The 22,439-nt window shown below is 39.5% G+C and overlaps 1 protein-coding gene across 2 annotated transcripts; it reads left to right on the forward strand.

Annotated features, from left to right (window-relative positions):
* Nucleotides 1-149: 149 nt before the first annotated feature.
* ptpa (protein phosphatase 2 phosphatase activator) lies at nt 150-20,631 on the forward strand. Of its 2 annotated transcripts, none has more exons than XM_067575065.1 (10): nt 150-244; nt 1,275-1,378; nt 1,528-1,614; nt 2,278-2,403; nt 3,703-3,820; nt 4,989-5,088; nt 5,964-6,088; nt 6,692-6,792; nt 13,185-13,292; nt 19,545-20,631. In XM_067575065.1, exons 1-10 carry the CDS (start codon nt 220-222, stop codon nt 19,617-19,619), a joined length of 969 nt encoding a protein of 322 aa, XP_067431166.1. In that variant the 5' UTR covers nt 150-219; the 3' UTR covers nt 19,620-20,631. The 2 variants fall into 2 exon arrangements, with proteins under 2 accessions (XP_067431166.1, XP_067431167.1); XM_067575066.1 differs by lacking the exon at nt 150-244 and adding an exon at nt 286-418.
* The last annotated feature ends 1,808 nt before the right edge of the window (nt 20,632-22,439 follow it).

Consider the following 22,439-nt stretch of genomic DNA (forward strand, 5'->3'; position numbering starts at 1 on the left):
CGGCCCAATCAAGTAAAATGTGGAATGTAGGACTTTTATTTATTTATTTATTCATTTATTTATTGTGGTAATAACAGGCATCCACGGAGAAAGTGGTAGAAAGTGATCATGTGTTTTGTACACAAAGATGTCGTTTACTTTTCAAACAGCGGAGGCAGAAATGAGTCATGGCTGCTTTAAATCTGCCCGAAACTCACGAAGGAGACTGTCAGCCTCGCCATGGCGGAAACAGAGCAGCAGGCAGGTAAAGATACAGCTGGATGTTTGTGTGTTCAGCATTTGTAAGCTCTGTATCGCCTCTCATCTCTACGCGGGTTAGCAGGTTCACTGCACTACCTAAGGGGACATGTGACGAAATAACTTTAGTTTACGCTCGTAGGGAAACACAGACAGTCCCGCTGTTCCCAGTCAAAGCTATGTATGTTATGGTTACATTTCTGTTGCTTGACACTTGGGCTTGTTATAAGTCTACATCTGTGCACCAACTGGAAGTCGTATTTTAAGTACTGTGTAGTTAGCAGTCATTGCCAAATTATACTTATTTATTGTGTTTCTAGCTGTAATGGCTGCGAGGTGTTAGCTAGCAAAACAGTGAATTTACAAGAGACAACCGCTGCCTTTCACTCGTGTAGTAAAAATATCTTCACCGGACCAAAATGTATTTAAAAGTCGGGCCGTGAAATTATTGCACTCCTATATACAGTATATACATATATATACGATATATATCATACACTTTGCAGACGCAAACCATCCACGTACCAAGGCTGATGTGACGTATGTAATTATTCTCGTTAATCAAGTCTTTGGTCACTGTAATTAAACGGTTACTCTAGTATTACACTTTCATTAAGTTAATTAAGTCACTAGAGACTGTGTTTTTTAAAAGAATTGTCAAGACTGAAGTAGCAGAGGCCGAGATATTCTGACTATTAATTGATTTATTGACTCCCTTTAGTCCCTAGTTTGAGTTAAACTCCAAAAATACCGGACCCTACATTTCCCATAATGCAATAATGTAAGAGCATCTTTACAGTAGACCTTCCCTCTGTGGTTAACACCCTTGGATGTACATGTAAACACCCACGCCCAAACAGAAAGCCTTATAAAGGCAAACTTAATATTATATGCAATGACCACTGAATTCACTTATTTGTAAACCTTAAAGTTAAGTACAAACTATATGCTTACATGAATGATCTCAAAATAGTTATTTAAAAAATCAATTGAGATTATTATTAAATTAAAGAAAACAGTCTCTGTAACTTTTTTAGGATCCACCCCTGAGGATGAAGCAGCTGAAGCCAACACCACCTTCATGGTACCCAAGAAAGAAATCAGCATGGTGCCTGACATGGGCAAATGGAAGCGATCTCAGGTAGCTTCCTGCCTGCAGCTGTGTGCACATATTTCAAAATCCACATGGTTTTTAGCTGATATCCTTACTGTGATCAGTTATTGTAGCAGTTTGGCTGACTACACATCTGGATACACTCCAGTTGTTGACATTTTTCTCCTTTTTTACAGGCATATGCAGACTACATGGGCTTCATTCTGACACTGAATGAAGGTGTAAAGGGAAAGAAGCTCACATGTGAATATAAAGTGTCTGAGGTATGTTGTCTTTGTGGCTTCTGAGAGCCTGTATCTTTTGTGTGCTGGTAGCCTTTTATATTCTTAAGGATTATTATTGTCGGGGTTTAGAGGATAGCTTCAGTGCTGTACTATTGTGTGTTGATACTTATAGTGTCAAAGGACTACATGTTAACACTACTTAGAAATCTTAACAAAAGGTCCACCCTCCAGCTTTTCCTGGAGCTTTCAACCACACCTCACGGTCTTCATAAATGGATAGAGTTTACTCCATTGTCGTGTCTTCTCTATGATATCTAAGCCTGACCAAATGCTGTGACATTTTGCATGGATGATCATGGCCCCCAGATGAATCTTTTGGTGAATTTGCTATATTTCCACACTACAGTAAAAGCAAGTATTTTTCACACTCAGAAGGGAGTTTTTTTTTTTCAATAATGCTCTCCGCAGAGTGGAGGAATTTGGTCTTATGTTGTAGTGTGGACGGGGAAATGGAGCTTTTCACAAAACAATGAAATTATAAGTGAGAGGGTTATAGAAGCAGCAAAGACTTAGCAGAATTATTGATGCTGTGTCTGAACTATATGTCCTGGTTTATTGTTTGCTGTTTGTTTCTGATTGACATGATAATGATGTTTATCAGCATAAACAGCAGTTACAGTGTTGTTGTCTTGTGTGTGACAGACAGTGGAGAAGTTACTAGATCTTTTGGGGACTCTGGACAAATGGATAAACGAGACCCCTCCTGTTGACCAGCCATCACGCTTTGGTAATAAGGCTTACAGAACCTGGTACAGCAAACTAGATCAGGTTAGTACACACACACACACAAGAGTAACATTTAAATGATTTTTCAAAGTCAGTGAGACTAGGGGTGCACTGATCTGACTTTTTCTCCCCTGATACTGATTAAGATTCCCAAACTCAGCGGATCTGCTAATGCCAGTGCTGTTATTTCCCAAATGTAAAATCTGTAAACCTCTCTATGTGGAACTGATGAAGATCATTATTATATGTGTAATGTAGCTGTAACTACTATTCAATTATTAACTTAAAGAATTGATCTGAGCTTAAACTAAGTTTAACTTAAACTGAGTTTAAGTCAAACCATCCCTCTTAGGCTTAATCATCAATCAAACTTTATTTGTATAGCGCCTTCCACACAGGTTAGTGCAATTTAAAGGTGACTGACAAAGTAATAATAAGACAGTACAATAGAATAGAAATAATAAAAATTAGATAATAAAACCAATAAAATAGGTTTAAAAAGTGACATTATGAAATAAAACTAGAATTATGAGGTAAATAGACTTTTAAAAAAGGGCATTTTGAAATTACAAAAATACCTATAATTAAATAAAAATCCAATCAAAATACTATTATGAAAATGAACAGCATTTCATAATAATTAGTTGAGTGGTTTTGGTTTGGTCCATTTAATATTTTACAATTTATTTGTATGATTATTTATTTCATAGTGTCTTTTTTAATTTATTTAATATTCAACACTTTGGGTTCCACCTAAACAATGTGGCTCCTCCATCCTCTTTTATGACTCCAACTGCTGTCGAAGTTAAAACTTCAGTTATAGTCATTCTTCGTTCTGTTAAGCATGTGATGAAATGTATTTCAACCACACAATGTTAGAACATAAGCACTAGTCAAAAAGTTCAGATGTCTAAATCATCTACAACATAGAGTAAATTTAAGTTAACAAAAATCTGTTTCAAAGCATAGGCCTACCACTGCTTTCACATCAAAATGCATTTATTGTGGGGCACATGCAGGAAGTGGTGTAGTAACAGCAGCAGCTTCATGCATCATTTGCTCACTACATTAAGTGAGCAGGACAGAAAACTGTATTTAATGTGGATCAGTCACATCTGCCTGATCCCTGCTCCGCTCAGTCAGGTCAGTATCTGTGCATCCCTTAATGAAACTGTAACAAAACAAATCTCATTCCACGTAATCCATAAAGCTTCCCCATGTCACATATAACACTTAAACACACTCTCAACAGAACCACATGCTCTTTGTGGAGGTGTTTGCAACTCACACGTGATGTTGGGGTGTGTGTGTGTGTGTGTGTGTGTGTGTGTGTGTGTGTAGGAAGCAGAGGCCTTGGTGTCAGGAGTGCTCCCTGCTGACAGACATGCAGCAGCTCCAGAGATAGCTGTCTATCTGAAAGAGTCTGTTGGGAACTCCACCAGGATAGACTATGGAACAGGTAACAGTGCTGAGTGTCCATGATTTTTAGTTCAGTCCAAGCTCTGTACAAAACACTGAGTTTAGCCAAAATTACTATATTATTTTTATGAATTTTACTTAAGTAAGTTAAGTAAGTAAAGCAAAACTAGCATATGTCATGTTGTATTGCATGTAGCGGTTCTGAGCAGATTACATTAGATAAGTGCAGTAAATGGGTTGAAGAGGTCTTGCTATGGATTTCGCAGTAGTTCTGCCCACATTTGTACCCTTAAACCCCGAATATACTCCCAAGCAGACACGCACATGGACAGCTGCAGACATCACGGATGCACAGTAGTTCTGTTTAGACTACTTTCTGGAGTCTACTTGGAGGATGCATTCCATACATGCACAGTAGAAAGGCGTCTATTGAGTGTAGCGTAGTGGCCACACGGTCACAACAAATTAGCTGGTGTTTTACTTTCTGCATCCGTGAATACACGAGGATCCAGTAGGTCTGCATGATGTAAATTTCATCATCAGAGGGTGTATGTGTCGGCTCTCTGCACACATCCACATACCTCCAATTTGGGCCACTGTGCTACAATCAAGGACGTGTGGAATGTGGACTCCAGAAAGTAGTATAAACAGAATTATTACATGTCGGTGGTGTCCGCAGCTGTCCATGTATGCATCTGCTTTGGAGTATATTCAAGGCCACTGGAGGTGCACGAATGTCCACACAGAGCCTATGTGTACACCCTCTGATGATGAAATTTATGTCACGTGGACTCTAGCGGACCCTTACGGACCCTCATGTACCCTTATGTTAAAGAGTTAGTGCACCCAAATTGCAAAAAAAACCCCCAAAACTATCACTCCAAGGAATTAGATTCCTTTTGGCTTCAGCAATAAAGACATTTGGACAAAATCAAAATGTCACATTAAGACGATGCTGAATAATTGGTAATAATAAAGTATTGAGCAGAAGAAAAGGTTAAAGTAGTGGTATTATATACTGTAAACTATCATTGATAGTAGCAGTAATAAGTTGTAAAGTTAAAAGTAGCAGTAACTTGATATTGTCAAGTTTTATTCATCATATTACTGCCACATTCAGAAAGTTGCAGTAAGTGGTGAATTTGAGTGAAGCATAAATGGACTGCTCACACATCCAGTTCATGTGTTATATGTGTTTGTCTTCTCAGGTCATGAAGCTGCTTTCGCTGCGTTCCTCTGCTGTCTCTGTAAGGTTGGAGCTCTCAGGGTCGATGATCAGCTAGCTATCGTTTTTAAGGTTTTTAACAGGTGAGCTGCTACTGCTGTGGTCCACTTCATTTTAAGCGCTACTGTGCAGTTAATGTGATTGGTTAATTTTTCGAATTCACGGGATGTGATGTGACTTTTCTTCTCTAAGGAAAATTCTGCTATTTTTCAACCTGAGTCTTAGTCTCATAATTGTGATCATTTTAAATATGGGCCATGCTAGCTAAATATCATATCCATCATCAAAGATTTTAAGAAATACTCAGACAGAAACCAGTCAAAATGATATTATATTATGTCTCCTTTGTGTAGCCTAAATTAAACCTGTGTGCTTCCGGATAACTTGATTTAATTGCTTTGTATTTCTCCTCTCAGCTCCTGAATTTATATTTCTTTACTGTCATCTGGCTTTGAGTTTACTACTACTTGATTAATCCTACTCTACTCTTACTTCAATAAATCATCTGAGCTTGATTGTGCCATGTACAGTATTTGTATTTGAGTGGGTGATGGGATGTCCGCAAGAGTGTCCCAGTGAGCTCTGATAAACTGCCACACTCTCATGGTCTTAACAGGCACTTGAGCACTGTGACAATAACTGGAAATATGTCACACAAGTAGCCACTTGACTGCTTGCAAACACCGCAAATGTGGATACTGAGACGGACCCAGTATGCATCAGGGCAAACTGCGCAATTCAACTGTCCAATACAACACCTTGCTAGATAATGTAGCAAAAGCTGAGCAAGGTTCAACTATTTTGTCAGAGCCCTTAGCGCTGGTTTCATTCAAATGAAAATAGAGGCTGTGTTTTTTTCACTCAGGGCTGAAGTCTTTCTGACCATGACCTATCTGTTAATATTGAACACTCTGTGTTCTGACCCTCTTCTGTTTGTACGCACTGTTTGTTTTTGAAGGTATCTCGAAGTGATGCGTAAGCTCCAGAGGACCTATAGAATGGAGCCAGCTGGGAGCCAAGGTGTGTGGGGACTGGATGACTTCCAGTTTCTGCCCTTCATATGGGGCAGCTCCCAGTTTATAGGTAAGAACCTCACTACAGCAGTTCAGAAAGAACTATTAAAAAAAAGAAAGAAAAAAAAAGAATGACGGAGCTGTCTGTATCTATTCTGTGAAAAGGCCCATGAAATCTGGCTGAAGGCTTTTGATGAAGACGTGTCAAAAGAACACAGCAGTAGTTCAGATGTGACTAAATGAAGGCAGGTATGATGGTGGTGTTTGATGGAGGTTTGAAGTCTTAAAGGACTTCAGAGACAGAACAAAAAGCATACAAAACATACATTAAAGAGACATTGGGGCATTCGGGTCTAATGACTCACCATTTGCACTCTGTTTCTGTGAAAGTGTGGATGTGTTTGGGAATGAAGCATCTTGATTTGTGAAGACATCAAGTTCACAAGTGAAAGAGAAGTCAACTAAGCAGATTAAAAGTCATTGTCGTAGCTCTGCTCGTCCTGTGCAGTGGTACAAGGTTCAGATTTGACACCATGTCCATGTGACTGATAAATGTACACTTCCCCCTACATGTCCTCAGTGCTGCAACATGAGGTTGAATCCAGTAAATGGGAAGGTAAATAGTGACACCTGGTGATGAACATGTGCACTTACAGCCCAGTCTCCCCTTCAGATCACCCAACACTGGAGCCTCGGCACTTCATCGATGAGAAGGTGGTGAACGAGTATCACCAAGACTACATGTTTCTGGAGTGCATCAAGTTCATAAATGAGGTGGGAAATTCTCCACACATTCACAATCAACACATTTCTTTTTTTTTTCTTTATTTGCTTTTTGTTTTGCTCAAACAAATTGAATTTTACACACAGTCATTTGTATCGAGTACTCGTGATCTCTGTCTGAACACGGCATTATGTATTACATGCATGATCCATATAAAACAAACTTCACATGGTTACCATACACTTCATTCGCTGAAGGGACATGGAGCAGTCAAAACAACAGGAACATTTCTCAGTTTAATGCCATTCAGTACAAAAATAATGCAGTATATACTCCCTCGTTATGCTCATAATGTTTTTATAGTGTCAGTTGTGTCACAGGGGTTTTGATTGAACGTCAAGTCCACACTATGGTAGCATTGTACTCCATCGCATTATATGGACAAAATAACAAACATCTGGAAGACTTTAAAGCTGGTTATTCAATGTTTTATGTTTACAATTATCTTTAATGTGAAAGGGGTCGCTCATAATGATGAACCCACAGAGAATTATCACATGACTTAGCAGCTCACCTCAGCTCTACAAAGCTTCTGAGCATCTTCCAGCTCTTTGTTTCGGTTTCCAAGCATTTAGCAGCTAAAGAGGCAGATATTTTTCTAAGCAGTTGGTGGAGAGCAAAGCAGAGCTAAGAGGAGAGGAAATAATGGATTTAAATTAGTGGCCAGAGACATACCTCCAAATAAATGATAATGTTGTAATGTCTGCGTCTGCTTTGCCATAACAACTTAAGAAGGGAATGATGTGTCATTGTGTTTACAGCTTGTTACGCCGCTCGCAAGTGGCAAAGATAATGAAAATGATGAGAGAAAAAAAAAAAAGATTATAGCGGCCTTAAGAAGGTTTAAGTCAGAGACCTTTTTTGTTTTTCCACATTAGTTTTTGCCTTTAAAGTCTATTCACCCAAACCATGAAAAACATATTTTCTGACATACCTCTAGTGGTATCTATCCATGCTGATAGTTTTGTTTGTCCAGGTTTTGAGAAATCCTGTCTCTGAGATTTCTGGGGTGAATGGAATTTTGTTTGTGCTGCTCACAGCACTGAAAAATGACATTTAAGAATTCAACAGCAACATCTTTTTCCAGGAACAGTGTCCCTGATACTCTGGCTAATCCACAGAGCACACTGTGAACAGTTTTCTTTGGTAGTATTTCTTCAGTAGAAAATAGTTCCAATGAAAAGCGAGGACTGTGATATCTGTTGATAAGAAAATACATTTTTGTAATGCAAAGTGACATTTTTCTAGAGAGTCAAAGCCAAGGGAGTTTTTAGGACATAATTGAGATAACACCAGGAAAATCCATGTACAAATAATTGCTCAAGTCTTAGATTTATAAGTGAAAGCTGTTGTTTTTGTTGGCTGCTATATCATCAGTTCCCAGACTTCCCCAGAGCTTTCCTGCTGGTTAACCATAAGTTTTTTTTGTTTTTTTTTTTGTTAATTTTTGTTCCCTGAACCAAGAGGAGATTGAGAACAATCTGACAATTCTGCATTACAACACGTGGAGGTGTCCAAATGTGGTCTACTGCCCCCTAATGGACATTACCCTCACTGTTTGGTTCAACTCTGCCAATTTCTTTTAAATGTATTTAAAAATCTAAAAAGAAAATTCTATGCTGTATCCTATCACTGTTTACTTTTTATATTACTTTACCCAAGGGGATATGGGTTACCTAATTCCATATCAATGTATATTCAATATGCATACACAACAACATGTGTACTTGTGTGGATATTGTACTGATTTAGCAGTTGGGAATAAATTGTTGGTCCACAGCTGAACGTGGTTTTGTTCAGGAAGAAGAAGACGAGGGAAAGGCAGATGGATTCTGTTGGTAGACTGCCAGAGCAGGAACCGTCCGCTTTGTTTTTGGTTTTCAGAGGAAAAGGAGGGGAGGGAAGTAGAGGAGGGCGTTGGTTGAGCAAGCTACATCCTTTTCCTCCTTCCCACTCAGACGCGCCGCCTCCTTCCCTCGTTCCCCTCATCCTCCTCCTGCTTGACCTCTCCCTCCTCCTCACGGTCATGAAAGGATGCTGCTGTTGTGTCAAGAGAGGCCTCCGTGTTTCTCCTCATCCGTGACTCCCACTTTTCATTTTTATGTGACTTTTGCCTCTCTTTTCCTTTGTTAGTTTTGGTGACTTTTTTGGAGTGTCCATGTTCTAGAGCTAAAAACAGCAGACAGAGCATTTATAGGCAACTGTTTTGATAATTGATTCATGATTTTAGACATTTTTCTTGCAAAAATCCAAAACATTGCTCAATATGTTTCTCTGGAAATTTTACTTTTTCACAACATTTAAAAAAAAAAATCTGTTCATTGGCAAAATAATCAACAGATTAATCAAAATGAAAACAGCAGTTAGTTGCAGCTCAGAATCTTGTTTTAGGTACAAATGAAATTCATGAGTGGTGCAGACTTGCCATGAAGAGGCAGTCTGGTTTTCCGTACAGGGCAAAAATACAAATTTTACCTGAAATCATACCTTTTATCTGAATGAATTTGGAGTTTAAATGTTGTACCAAAATTAACTAAAATAAAAATTGCGTTTTTTAGCATCTAACTTCATGTCAAACCATTCCCTCTTTATTTCTGTCACAGTGCAGCGCTGCTCTGATGACACGTGGCTCACAGCTGGATTCATGTTTTCTAATTGTTTCGGGTCCACTCATGCCATTACTGACACTGCTAAATATGTTATGTTTTTCTCTGCTGATTTTTGAGAGCAGTGTGATTTTTATTATTTATTTATTTTACCGTTTGGTACCATTTTTTTTTTTGAATGAGCAGATGGCATTCATCAGGCTGAAACAAGCGATTTATGCCACTTTTGTTTATATACAAGAGGTTTGTGAATCCAGCTTGTAATCCAGGAAGCAAACCACCCAGAAAAAAGTAAGAGAGATTAGGATAAAGTGTTCTATGAGTCTCACTGTGTGTGTCCTTTCAGCCGACAAATATTTTGGAAGCATTTTTTTCTTCATGAAACATTTACAAAGCCAATTTTTAATGTTTTAAATCCCACAACCACGTTTACTTGCTTACTGTCTTCTTCTTCACTGCCTTTGTTGGCACATTATAATTCTTCGAGCAATACTGCCACCAACAGTTGATCAAAGGAATAGCATAAAGCCAACGGCAGAATGTGACTCGCGCTATCTGCGATTCGTTTTCAAAATGTGACAGCTTGGTAGTAGATGTAGTCTCAGAATGCAAGTTTAACAACATAGCAACAATATGTCACTTTTGCTGATGAAATCAGCCTAATTGTGGGTTAAATTAACTACAAAAAACACTTAAGAAATCTTTTTTCTTTAGTTTTTTGCCGTTATTCAGAAAGAAACTAAGCACTCTTAGGCAGACTTTCTTTTTTGGTTCTGTTACTTGCCTTATTCAGTCTCAACTGCAGGCTTGTTTTTCCTCTTTTGTTTACTTAGACAGGCCTGTAAGCATGCAACTCTCCATATGTATACCCCAGTATTTTCCTCTTATTCACACACATGTGGATACTTCAAACTCATGCTCTTTTTTTAATTCACACACAAGGCTCTTGTGTGCTTGTGTGTGCGTGTGTGTCTGTGTGTGTGTGTGCATCGTCCTAAACATGAGTCACTTCCTTCCCCACATGCTGCTGTGAATCACTCCTTCCTCCAGGGAACACGGGCTGTCTCCACCCCCCTTTCCTCCCTCCTCTTTGCCCTTCCCCCATGTGTTCTCATGCGAGGCCCTGGAAAGTGTCTAGAGCAGTGTGAGGGGGGGTTGATGGGGGGGATGGAAAAAGGAGGGGGTGTTAGATTGATGCCCCAGGGTCTGGGTTTGGGTTCCTCGGCCTCTTGGGAGAAAATGGTGGGAAAACGGTCTATAGTCTTCACTTCATTCATACATTCATAAATTCATACATTTGTTTTTGTCAGTCTTACTAGTTCCAGTGAGTGCAGACTACCATTGTTCCTCTGCATGTTCTTCTTATTACTTGTCTATCTATATTAAGCTAGCACACTCGTTGTTGTTTCCAGAATTTATTATTTTGGAGATTGCCAGAACAACAATCAGCCCTTTGTTCTGCATATTCTTCCTATTGCGTTGATTATATTGCTGAAAGCAGTGATCAGTGATTGTCATGTTATTGTAAGGGTGACTGAGAAAAGAAGTCACCCTATTGTTTCTTATCCCATCTGTATTCTTATATTTTTCTTTATTTTTCATTTTACACACATTATCTTCAGAAGAGCAAAACTTAAAATCCAAAAAGAACAATTAAAAAACAACAATAAATGCACCATCACACTATCAGAAACTATATACCCAAAGTTTAGTTTGTTTATAGGATCATCTCCACACTTCACAGTTGGATTTCCAAACATCACCAGTGGGGGGCACTGTTGGGTACTGGTGAGTGCAGCTTTAAAGTTAGGTTAGTCATCGACGAGCCTGCCAGCATAGCATCAATAAACTCCACAGGGGCACAGCTCATAGCAATGAATTGATTTTCTTTATTAGATGAAAAGTCATGACATCTGCAAGTAAATCATTTAGAAATAAAAAGTATGTTTTGATACAAATTCTGCCTCAAACCTATATTTTACAAATGTGCCTCACGACAATTTCCACCCTTATTTTTTGCCATTAATGTTGCCCTTCCAAAACATTTCTTACATCCATCTATCAAATGTCTACTTTAAGATGAAATGTAATGTTCAGATCAATTAAAAAATCTGCCAAAATAGAGCAGTTACATTGGAACATTAGTTCCTTGATTAGAGGTTAATCAGAGTAGTTTGTGAATGCAATACTGCTTTAAAGCCAACTCTCAAATGTCATACTTAAAGCTGCTCCAGTTAATATTTATTGATATTTAAATATTGATAACATATCAAATAATTGTGTAATGTGAAAACTGTCACTCATAGTGACAAACCAGAATTATCACTCAACCCTGTAGTTCCCATCAGCTCTACAGAGCATTTTAGCATCTTTCAGCTTGTTTTGGTTTTAGGGTCCGATGCCTCACTGCTGCCCCAAAGTGGCCAAAAATTAATGAATGCAGCTTTAAGGTCTTAGAACACCATAAATAAATCTTTAAACATCCCCTCCAGACATGTTTGAATTTGTTTACTTCCTTTTAAAATCCTTAATGTTACATTTCCTCCTTCTCCCTCATGTAAAAATCCAGAATCTATTAAAATATTTTTAGTTTCAAAAGTTTAACTTCTGCACACAAAATGCCTCTTACTACACTAAAAAGTCCATTCTCAGTGTTTGTGCACCAGCGGCTTCAAGTTTCCACATCACACTTGTGTAAGTTGCATATTGGCTCCAAAGTTGTTGTGATGTCACAAATCATGCCTGGAAGTGCACACCTTAAGATATTTGATGGGCACAGAGAAATGTTCTTTCTTCACCAGATGAATGTGAAAACAAACTCTGCTCATACATCATTCTGCACAGTGAAGCTGAGACAATGAACTGAAGGAACAAGAAGAAAAACACATCTTTGAGTGGAGGGGAACTTGAACCATATGCAGAATCTCAAACTGGTTCTTGCCTCACTCTGGACTGTGGGATCAATTAAACACCATGGTTATCTTCAGATTCCTTTCTACTAAAAGCTCAACATCTTCCTTTTTATATGCAGTAGCATCTATTCCTGTAAAGGATGTATTAACTGACAGTCCAAAATAGATTGGAGAAGAGTTTACTTTATTATCAATAGCTGCCACAGCACTGGAGGCAGCGCTGCATTTCTCACATTCCCTTCCTGAACCAGTAGTTCCATTTTAAAAACTCTGAATCAGACTGAAAAGGTGGATATAGAAAGTTTGTTGTCTCCTTATCGATTGACAATAGCAGCTTTGATTAGCTTGAATTTAGTTATTTACAATGGATTCCAATGGTGACCCACTTTCACTGTATAAAAAACAAAATCAGATATTCCATAGAAACTTTTCAAACCACTCAGCATAATCCACTCCTCCACTGCCCATCAATATGCTCAGTATGTTCCAAACTCTCATAGTTTCACCAAAGTAAGGCTTTACTGACGTGAAAACAGGTCACCATTGGAATCCATTGTCACTGAGTCAATTCAAGCTGACCAAAGCTGCTGCTCTCCATCAGTGGAGAAACTCTAAACTTTTTTAAAACTGCCTTTGCAGCCTACAGGGGGAGTGTTTGATACTCTGAAGACTGATATTGTACAGAGTATCACTTTCAAGAGGTTTCAAGAGGATTATTAGAAAGATTTAAAAACTATTCTGTTCTTAAAAAAACAATAAAATGAAAAGAAAATTATGATTTTGTTACAGAATGGAGTCACACCAGACAGATTATACTTGTCCCTCTTTCATCTTGTCTGTCTCACTCTTTTCTCTGTTGTGTAGATGAAGACGGGTCCGTTTGCTGAACACTCCAACCAGCTGTGGAACATCAGTGCTGTTCCTTCCTGGTCCAAAGTCAACCAGGGTCTGATCAGAATGTACAAGGCTGAGGTATGCTCACTCTCTTTCTCACTGATCAGTCCAGTTCCTTCCTTTATTTATCAGTCTGATAAAAGGTTTGGTGGAGAAAGAGTCCCAAAAAAACATGAATTACAACTTGCATAGAATTTAAACAGCACACATACGAAAACTATAAAGAAAGAGTAGTCAGAGTTTCACCATGCTGTATCTGTTTGGTGGAGCAGTTTATGCTCCAGCAGAGCAGGATTATATAGAAATGGATGGTGTGACACAGATATACAGTACACTATTCCACTTTGGACTCTCTGGTTCTCTTGGTTCCTTCAAAGGTCAACACTGTGGAGACGGTTTGAAGTTCCTCAGAGGTGCGACTCTGAATGCCAAAGCTGAAATCTATATGAAAGCACTGTGTGAATTTTACTTCACCCACACAAACATATGCACTAATCACAGCTAATCTGTTGAAATAAACTGTTTGCAGGGCCACCAGCAGGTGACATTTTTGGGTCAGATGAAATGTCTTTACAACTATTGGATGGATTGCCATGAAATTTGAATCAAACATTAATGCCCTCAGGATGAATTGTAGAAACTTTTGTGTTCCCCTGATTTTACATCATCAGGTTAAAAATCGTCCAATACTAAATTGTATAAAAATGAATGAATGTGCTTCCCAAATTCCTATATCTCTTTCAATGTATACGTGTTTTCATTCCAAAATATTTCTTCCATTCACTTGATAGCTCTATTTCTTAGTTTATATGGCCAAAAAACCCAGAATTCAAAGAACATTAGCCAACTTTTTATTTTACTACTGGTCTGCAAACATTCAAACTATATTGCACTGGTATTGTATTAACAATCAGCCCCCACCGTGGCTGCAGATTGAGGACGCCTCATGCAGTTCTTCCTCTCTAATGTCCCTCTTGTGCCTCCCTCTGGTGTTACCATCAACATACTCCAGTAATATTATAGTTAAACACTGTCTTAAGATCTGGACTCAACTCAAACACCACTCTGGATTCACGGCGATACTTCTTCTGTCCCCTGTACACTCCAATCATCCCAATCCTCTGTTTCCTCCCTCTACTACTGATAGAGCTTTTGCAACCTGGGAAGACCATGGGATTGTCTCTGTAAAGCATCTTTACATGGATGGAACACTTGCATCTTTTGATCAGTTAACTTGTGTATTCAATTTACCGAGGACCCACTTCTTCAGATACTTACAAATCTGAGACTTTTCATAATCACTTCCCTGGTTTCCCTGCTGTTTCTAACTTGGTTGACACCTCTACTTGGTCCGAGGATCTCAGTATAGAGATGCAAGCTGAGGTTTTGCAGTCAGTTTTGAATTGTGTCCACACGTCATGTATTTGTGCCCATCACAGGGTCTCACAATGCAAAGTAGTTCAGAGTCCACTGGGCTAAAAGCAAACTAGTGCGCATCTGTTCTGGCACTGATCCAAATTGTGATAAATGTCACCTAGGACCAGCTAATCTCACCCACATGTTCTCCCACCCGATCTCTATTCTTTGGAAGTCTGTCTTTGACTCAGTCTGAGCCATCACATCTGCTAACATCCACCCCTTACCCTTAGTTGGCCTGTGTGGTGTCCTACCCACTGACCATTCACTGCCATGCTACTTCGTTAAACTTGTAGCTTTTCTCACATTGTTATCGAGGTGTATTATTCTGGTGCACCTCATCCCACCTTTCATACCCATTGGATAAAGGATGCCCTATCCTTTGTGAAATGAGAGAAAATTAAACCCTCCCTTTGTGGTTCTAATGTAAATTTTCTAAAATTTAGCAACCCCTCTTGGAACATGTCAGGTCCCTTCAGCTGGATGCTGTCCCCATTGGCTGAGCCCCCCCCCCCCCATACTGCACCAACATCCTGTACCTCCTGGCCAAGTCCTGTTTTCCCCATGTTAGTAGCACACAGTATGTCTAGTATGTTATTGTCTCCAAAATGTCTTGTACATTGGATGTATTTTTATGTTCTGTTTTTGTTTTTTGTTGTAATTTTTTCTTGTGTTTGTATTGTTATTATTCTCTTGTCTCAGTATTAACACTACCTCTGCCAATGTTTACAGAATGTTTTTTTTATTTCATTTATTCAGACATACATGCGAGGGTTTATGTATGTGTGTTTTTTGTGTTGAAAATTCCACAAATAACTATAAAATATATAAAATTTGTCCAATACTTTGGTTTATGACCAAATGCCTTCAATACAAATGACATCCATCAACCTTAGGTATACTTTGTGTTTAGAGCTTAGTAGCAAATGCTTTTAAACATGTGAAAGTAAAGCCCAGTTCAGACCAAAGATTCACGACAAGACGAGTTGAAGCTTGCAACTACTTGCAATGCACCGGTCTGCAAGACCTGCCAACTCACACCAATGCGAATAGGCAAGACAGTGTATCATCTCCATAGCAACAACTTTCTGTACTTCTATTCTAACCAACAGCGTTTCAGGCTTTTTTTGTAGCTTGATACAATTTGTATTGTCTTAAAATATGAATGAGGATAGTGAAATCGCTGTCTTACAGGATTGGCCGCTGCAGTGTGACGTTGGGTTGCGTTCGGCAAAAGGTGATTATGGTCCAACTTCTTCCTGCAGGGTCGCTGCGTTTTTTTGCAGCACCCCATGTGGTCCCCTCTCCCACAGCCTAAATTCATAACCCCATTCAAATGAATGGGAGGACTGGTGTTTTTCCCGCAATGCCCAATTTGGCGTGAATCAACTTTTGCAGAAACGCAACCTGACATCATGTTGCAGTGGCCAGTCATGTAAGCCAGCAATCAGACTGATCAGACCTGTACAACCCTGCCATGAGGGAGGACAAAGACGTTACTAGGACGAGGGGAGGACATTTCTTTTCGTATGAAAATAAAGTTAGGTTTTGCTTCTTGACTCATTTTTAAAAAAGAGAGAGAGAGGCGGTGGTCATGCGCGCTAGAGAGTGAATGAAGAGAGTGTGCGGTGGTAGCCAGTGAATGAGAGAAATAAAACATTATTTTCTGATTGTTTCACAGTGGTTACTTTTTAAAGCACAAATAAACACGCCCACACCTCCGCACAACCCTGTGGGAAGGTGCCGCAATGTCGGATTTGGTGTGAATGCAGCCTATTGATGTCTCTCCTCATCCGTCTGCACCGCTGTCAAAGTGATATTTTCCATGTGAAGGCTTTTTAATGCACATATTCACATAAAAACGCATTACAAACCCGGTTAAGCAACACATGGCTAAGAAACCAGCTTCTTCCAGCAAGACTCTAGCTGTGTAAAGCGGATTTCTCTGAATCAGTCGCCCTGATTAAGGAAACAGTGTTTTCTTGTTTACATGACATTTTAAGAAATCAAGTTATTGCAGAAAGACAGCCGTAACCGGGTTCCTTAAGACCAAAACGCTCTAACCGACTGACTGCAAGCGTAGAGAGAGGAGAGAGGCAGGAAAGGGTTAAGAGAGGAATGGAGAGAATGGAATTGTGTGTGTGTGTGGGCGGTTGGGGGTGGGGTTGGGGGGATGTCTAAACCCGTTCTCCCCGCCTGCATGCCCACATCCTGTGTTTTCCAGAGCAGCCTGTGAGTCTTCCCAAAGAGCTGAGGGGCCAAGCTGTCTGCCTCTCCCTCCCCCTCGCCCCCCCCCCCCCCCCCCCCCCCCCACCCTCCTCCTCTGCCGTTCCCTTCATTAAATCCTCCCCTCCCTCTGTCCCGACCTTCCTCCAAGCCTGGAGCAACCATCAGCAGACTTGCATTCCTCTCTCCCTTTTCCTGGCCCCACACAGGGTTTCGGGCAGAGAGTTGTACTAGACCTAGAAAGAGCAGAATCCACCATTTTCTGTGTGAGAGAGGAGGCAATTTTGTGGCCTGTTTTTGAGCATAAACCGAATGCGTATAATGACACATATAAACAGTAAAACAATGGTAGATGGACTTTTGGCCTCACTTGAATGGACAGAATTATACAGTATGTCTTACTTTATGTCCATACTTGAAATGAAGATCAGTCACCCAGCTCTCACCTTTTTGTCTTTTAAGGCCCCTGCTAGTGTTTGTCACATGTTTTAGCTAATTTACTACAAGTCATGTACTTTTTCTCTTCCTTATTCAGGCAGCTATCAGGTCCCGTTCATTTCTCTGTACTATAAAAAAATCAACTTGCACAGACTTGAAACTTTCTTGAGATAGCTAATTCATCACAGTGAGCTTCATGTATGATCTCATTGTTGTCAAAGACAAACTAGTTTTAAGTCTCAGCGAGTTCATTTGCATATTGGAGGGAAATGAATGGAATCCAGTCTGTCTGGGACATAGGAAACTGATTCAGAAAGACTCAAAGCTGGTGTTATTCTATATTTTTCTTATTGTAAATCTTATGAGATGACTAAAACCAATCAAAACCAATGTCTCTCAATACTTTCTGATTTCCTTACCCTGTCTGCAGAGCTCAGCCCCAAGCCCATTGGCTCATCCTGAAGATGTAAATCTTTGTGAACAGCTCATACAGCTGGGCATTGTAGTTTTTGTTATTCAAACAGCAGAAAATAGTACATTTGTTAAGGGATATTTTCAGCGGTGGATTAATACACATTTGGCGTGCAACAAGGGTTAAACACATAAAAACACTAGTAACCTTTTAATATCTAGAGCCCAGAAATCGACTGTTTAACAGCAATGTTAATTAAATCTATGTTAATTGATTTTAATAGGCCAGTTTAATCCCTTTACTGACAGGCACACAACAGATAAACTGTTAAGGCCTTTAAATGTTCTGTATAAATAGTTTATCTCTGATTAATGAACCCACCCTTGATGATTTTACATATTTTCACTGATGCAATAGCTGTCCAGACAAAAGTTCTCTGAAGCATGTTGTTCCACCCCAGTTCTGCCCAGATGATCATGACTGATAGTGTCACCGCACAGACAGACCGAGCACAAGAGTTCAATTCCACCGTGCTCCCCCAGCACAGCCTACCAACCCCCACTGCAGCCACCCGAAAACCCCCACCCCTGCTCCCCAAAACTGGGTCTGTGTCAGTACGCACAAAGAGCCTCCTCTGGGCTGATCTGCGGCCATTTTGAACACGTTCAAAGTGAAAGGCCAGGGGGAAGAGTTAACGGCTACGCTCCCTTTAGGTCAAGGTTAACTCTGTGGATTTGGGCCTCAGTGGATGTCTGGTTCAAAGACAAGGGCCTGTCTAGTCACTAAAGCTCAAACAATGGGGAAGTCCCTGTACAAAATCATTAATGCTGTCACTACATCCAAACCTGCTTATATCAACTTAATATCAGAGACAAGCTCGAGTGATGAATCACAGCATATTTCGTCTCTCACAAGCCAAATTGTCTGAAATAAATCATAGAATAATAGTTTTTCCTTTAGTTATGGCAACATTTCACTGACCAAGTAACTGCTGAGTTGGGGGAAAACAGTGACTACAACAAAGGAAACCTCCCAACAGTTCATACAGATTATCTAAACCACTTCAGTTGGAAATAAAAAAAGTTAGCACACCCGCATTGTCACTAACAGTCCCTCACTGTACAACCAGTTAGATAATCTGACAGCTGGTATTCTTGCCCCACCAGCCTTTTTTTTTTTTAGCAATTTAGCTAACTAGCTTCCACTTTATGAGTGGAGGCTTGCTAATATTAGCATTCATTCCAACAGATGTTTCTTTTCATTTCATATTATTACAACACCTGCTGAGTCAGCAGCAGCTCCTGCACACTCAGTGCTGTGTTCATCCCTCATTATTCAAAGGAGGGGGTCTATAGCTAGCTGTAGCTGTCTGTCTTCACTACTTTGTACGTTACTCTGAGAGTTGAGTCAGGCAGTGCTCACATCATAGATGGGAGCAGACTACAGCTAACAACGTCGCCCCCCCCAGCTTGTTAACTGCCTGTGCGGTCGTTGGAACTGAAATGTTATTACGAAACACTTTAATACGAGCCATACACATGTTGGACCAATCAGATTACAGTACAGACATTGTCAATCGGAACCAAAAAGTCACATCCCCAGGAGAATGCTAATGTATTTTCAATTCAATAAATAATAATTAACTTTTGCCTTTTTGGTAATTATAACTTTCACCAAGTAAGTATACAATTCAAAATAAACAGATATGTTGAGATAAACATTAATGTACACATTTTTATTCTTAATTTCAGCTTGACTTTAAGTGCTTGCTTGTTTTTTTTCTCATTTTTCTCATGCTAGTTATTCAGTCCCTCTCTCTTTTCTTCTACCATTTCCAGTGTCTGGAGAAGTTCCCTGTGATCCAGCATTTCAAATTCGGTAGCCTGCTTTCCATCCAGCCAACGAAGCCTTGATGCTCATGGAGGAATGCCACACACTCGATGGAAAGACCAAAATCCCAACAGTTCGAACCCAACAGTTTTCCCTTCCTCTGGCATCCTCACATGCATATACTACAGTAGCAACAATCAACCACATGTAGTTTGACGCGCAAATGCATTCCCACATGCACATGCATGTGGTCATGAAAGCTTGTAAGTGATCCACAACTTAATGCAGAGCATGTTGTGGAGGGCCTTTGTGATTTCAGAGCATCTTTATATTTTTGTCATTTTATTTATATAATGGATAGAGTTTGAATCAGATTCCGTTTTGAGGGATGAGATAGATATTTTTAAATAAGGGTGCTTAAAGATGCTTAATGCTTGAGTGTACTTCGAAATTTGGATCCTCATTAGCAGTAGCTCATTCACAGAGTGGGGTGATACAAATAAGACTGTTTTCTCTGAATCATTCGTTGCTTAGGGAATGGTTTGAATTCTCCAAAATCCTTTGTTGGTTTCTCCTTCAACTGTAGTTATTTTCTTGGTTTTGCTTTTAAGGCCAAATATTTGAATTGTGTTGCTAATGTACAAATATTTGAATTTCCCTCTTAATCCCAACATGTAAGTCACATTAATAATTTGCTAAGAAATAACTGTGTTTGAGTGTTTTTTCATAAACAAAATGTTTGGCAATCCAGTGTCTTGCTCAGAGGGTAAAAGGTAAAGAGTTGGATTTTTAAACCTTTCACAACAGCTCATCCAAACTGGAATGAATAGAATTTAGTTCAAGTAACTAAATGAAAAGTCACTTAGTAAAAAAAAATGCATGAAAGCTCTCTTGGTTGTTTTTTTCCTCACAGTTTAAGCCACTGTTAATGGTGTACACCCAAGACTTCATCTTGAGTTCCAGCTCACCCCCATTGGAAGTTAAACCTGTTTTTTTTAAATCCTTTTAATTGGCTCAGTTATTGTAAACATTGTCAATTGACAAATATACTTGAATAAATTTTGTGGTTGTGCTATGAAAACATTTTCCTCAAAATTCCAGACTTGCTTCCAGTTTTTAAATGACTCTACAGTGTTAAATTCTGCATGGTTTTTGATTGGCCCATTTTAAAGATCAAGGCATGTTTTTTATTGAATATTGTTGTATAATCACATTGACCTGCCAAACCTGAAATTTCTCCATTTTCCCATCTTTGTTTGACCTCACCATACACTTAAATTTTCAGTTTTGTTACATTAAAGACACCATGTATACTGTGTAAAATTTCCCACTTTGGCACTCCCCAATGGTAGTATGATAAACGACAGCAATGCATGCCGCTAATTTGAAAGACGCTATAATCACATAAATATTCTACATATAGTGGCTTTAAGTGAGAAATGGTCTGTTTTGTCTCTTCATCTTCATTCAGCTGGATCACATGTAACAGGTTTAATTTGGGGTGAACATCAGACTTATCGTTTAAAGCCCTCACATGTATCTGAAAAGTCTTTTAAAACAAACACAAGTGTTTTATTGGTAATAGACTGTGACTTGTGTGTGACCCAGAGATGACCCCAGCAGTGAGGCAGATGGATTCAGAGATAAGGGGAAAAGTGTTGAATATTACATGAGTCGGGATACTTAATACTACTTCTTTTGAAGGAAGATTTTTTTTTTACCAGGAGTAGGGGAACTCTGATTCATGTAAAATTTACAATTCCAAAACAACATGCAACAGTCCTTTTTTTTTTCCACTATGAGCCTTCACAGGACGGGGGTGGAATTCCCCTACATACAGGATGTTGGACTGCAGTGCAGAGAGTGGTGGAATATAGCACAGCAGTCCAAAGGTGACTGAAGGACTTTGTACAAATGTTGTTCAACTAGAACACAGCAGCTGTGTCCCATTTTAGTCGAGGCCTCTGTCGTAGGACACAGGCCGTGAAGGTGTGTCCTTCAGAGGGCTGAAAGCTCCCCAGATGAGACGCTCTACAGATGAATCAACATAAAATCATGAGCTCCTGCCCCTTGACTCACTGAGACACAAAGTACTGCTGCATTCAGTGGATCCTCTTCTACTCACACAGTACCAGGCCTTTGTGTTCAGTCAGTCGTAAAAATATCACATGAACTGTAAAAAACCACCATGTAAAAGAGAAAAAAAGGAAAAGCTTGAACATGTTGCTTAACACTACATGTTGAGCCAGTGGTCCACTTTCAACAAATACTTTGATGTGTTTGTGAATCATATACACAAATTATGATGGAGAAATTGAAATTATATGGACATATTTATCAATATTGTTTGGTAGGAATCCATTGTGTTGAAGTGAAACATCACAACTAGTAAACTCAGTGTATCCCTCACAGAACTTGTCTACCGCTGGTATTCAGCACTCAGTCAGTGAGACACCTCTTCCTTGGCTCTAAACAGGGGAATGGTCAGCTTTATGAGTTGATGTGGGCTGCCTGAATTCACCATTCACAAGTGAGTGTTGCACAATGAATTTTGGGATACTGCAAATCGGAGCAAAAGCAGGCTGAATTTCTTTGCCTCATTTGTAGGAATGTTTGGAATGGGACAGCTGCGTCGACTTGTTCTGATATGTCTGGTCTTGAAATGTGGTCTTCAATGGAGGCAGTCTGAAATGAGAAGCAAATGCAGACTCAAGATGGTGGAGAGCAGCAACACTGGCTCTCCATAAACATCCAGTCTGCATTCAGCCCAGTGTTAATGGTTTAAATGTTAAAATGTGTGACATGTTTTCTGATATACATACATAGGGGGTGACTATTTCTTGGTTGGGACTTAAAACTTCCTGGAGTCTCCGATGGTTTGTTGCCAACCAAGAAATAGTTCA

This window comes from Thunnus thynnus, chromosome 19, assembly GCF_963924715.1.
Source record: "Thunnus thynnus chromosome 19, fThuThy2.1, whole genome shotgun sequence".
Classification (NCBI taxonomy): domain Eukaryota; kingdom Metazoa; phylum Chordata; class Actinopteri; order Scombriformes; family Scombridae; genus Thunnus; species Thunnus thynnus.

Bases quoted from the DNA above. Each gene is read 5' to 3' on its own strand.
- ptpa (XM_067575065.1), top strand. From the start codon at position 220: ATGGCGGAAACAGAGCAGCAGGCAG. The intron at 6,793-13,184 runs GTGGGAAATTCT...TCTGTTGTGTAG, and splicing joins GCATCAAGTTCATAAATGAG to ATGAAGACGGGTCCGTTTGC. The intron at 13,293-19,544 runs GTATGCTCACTC...TACCATTTCCAG, and splicing joins TCAGAATGTACAAGGCTGAG to TGTCTGGAGAAGTTCCCTGT.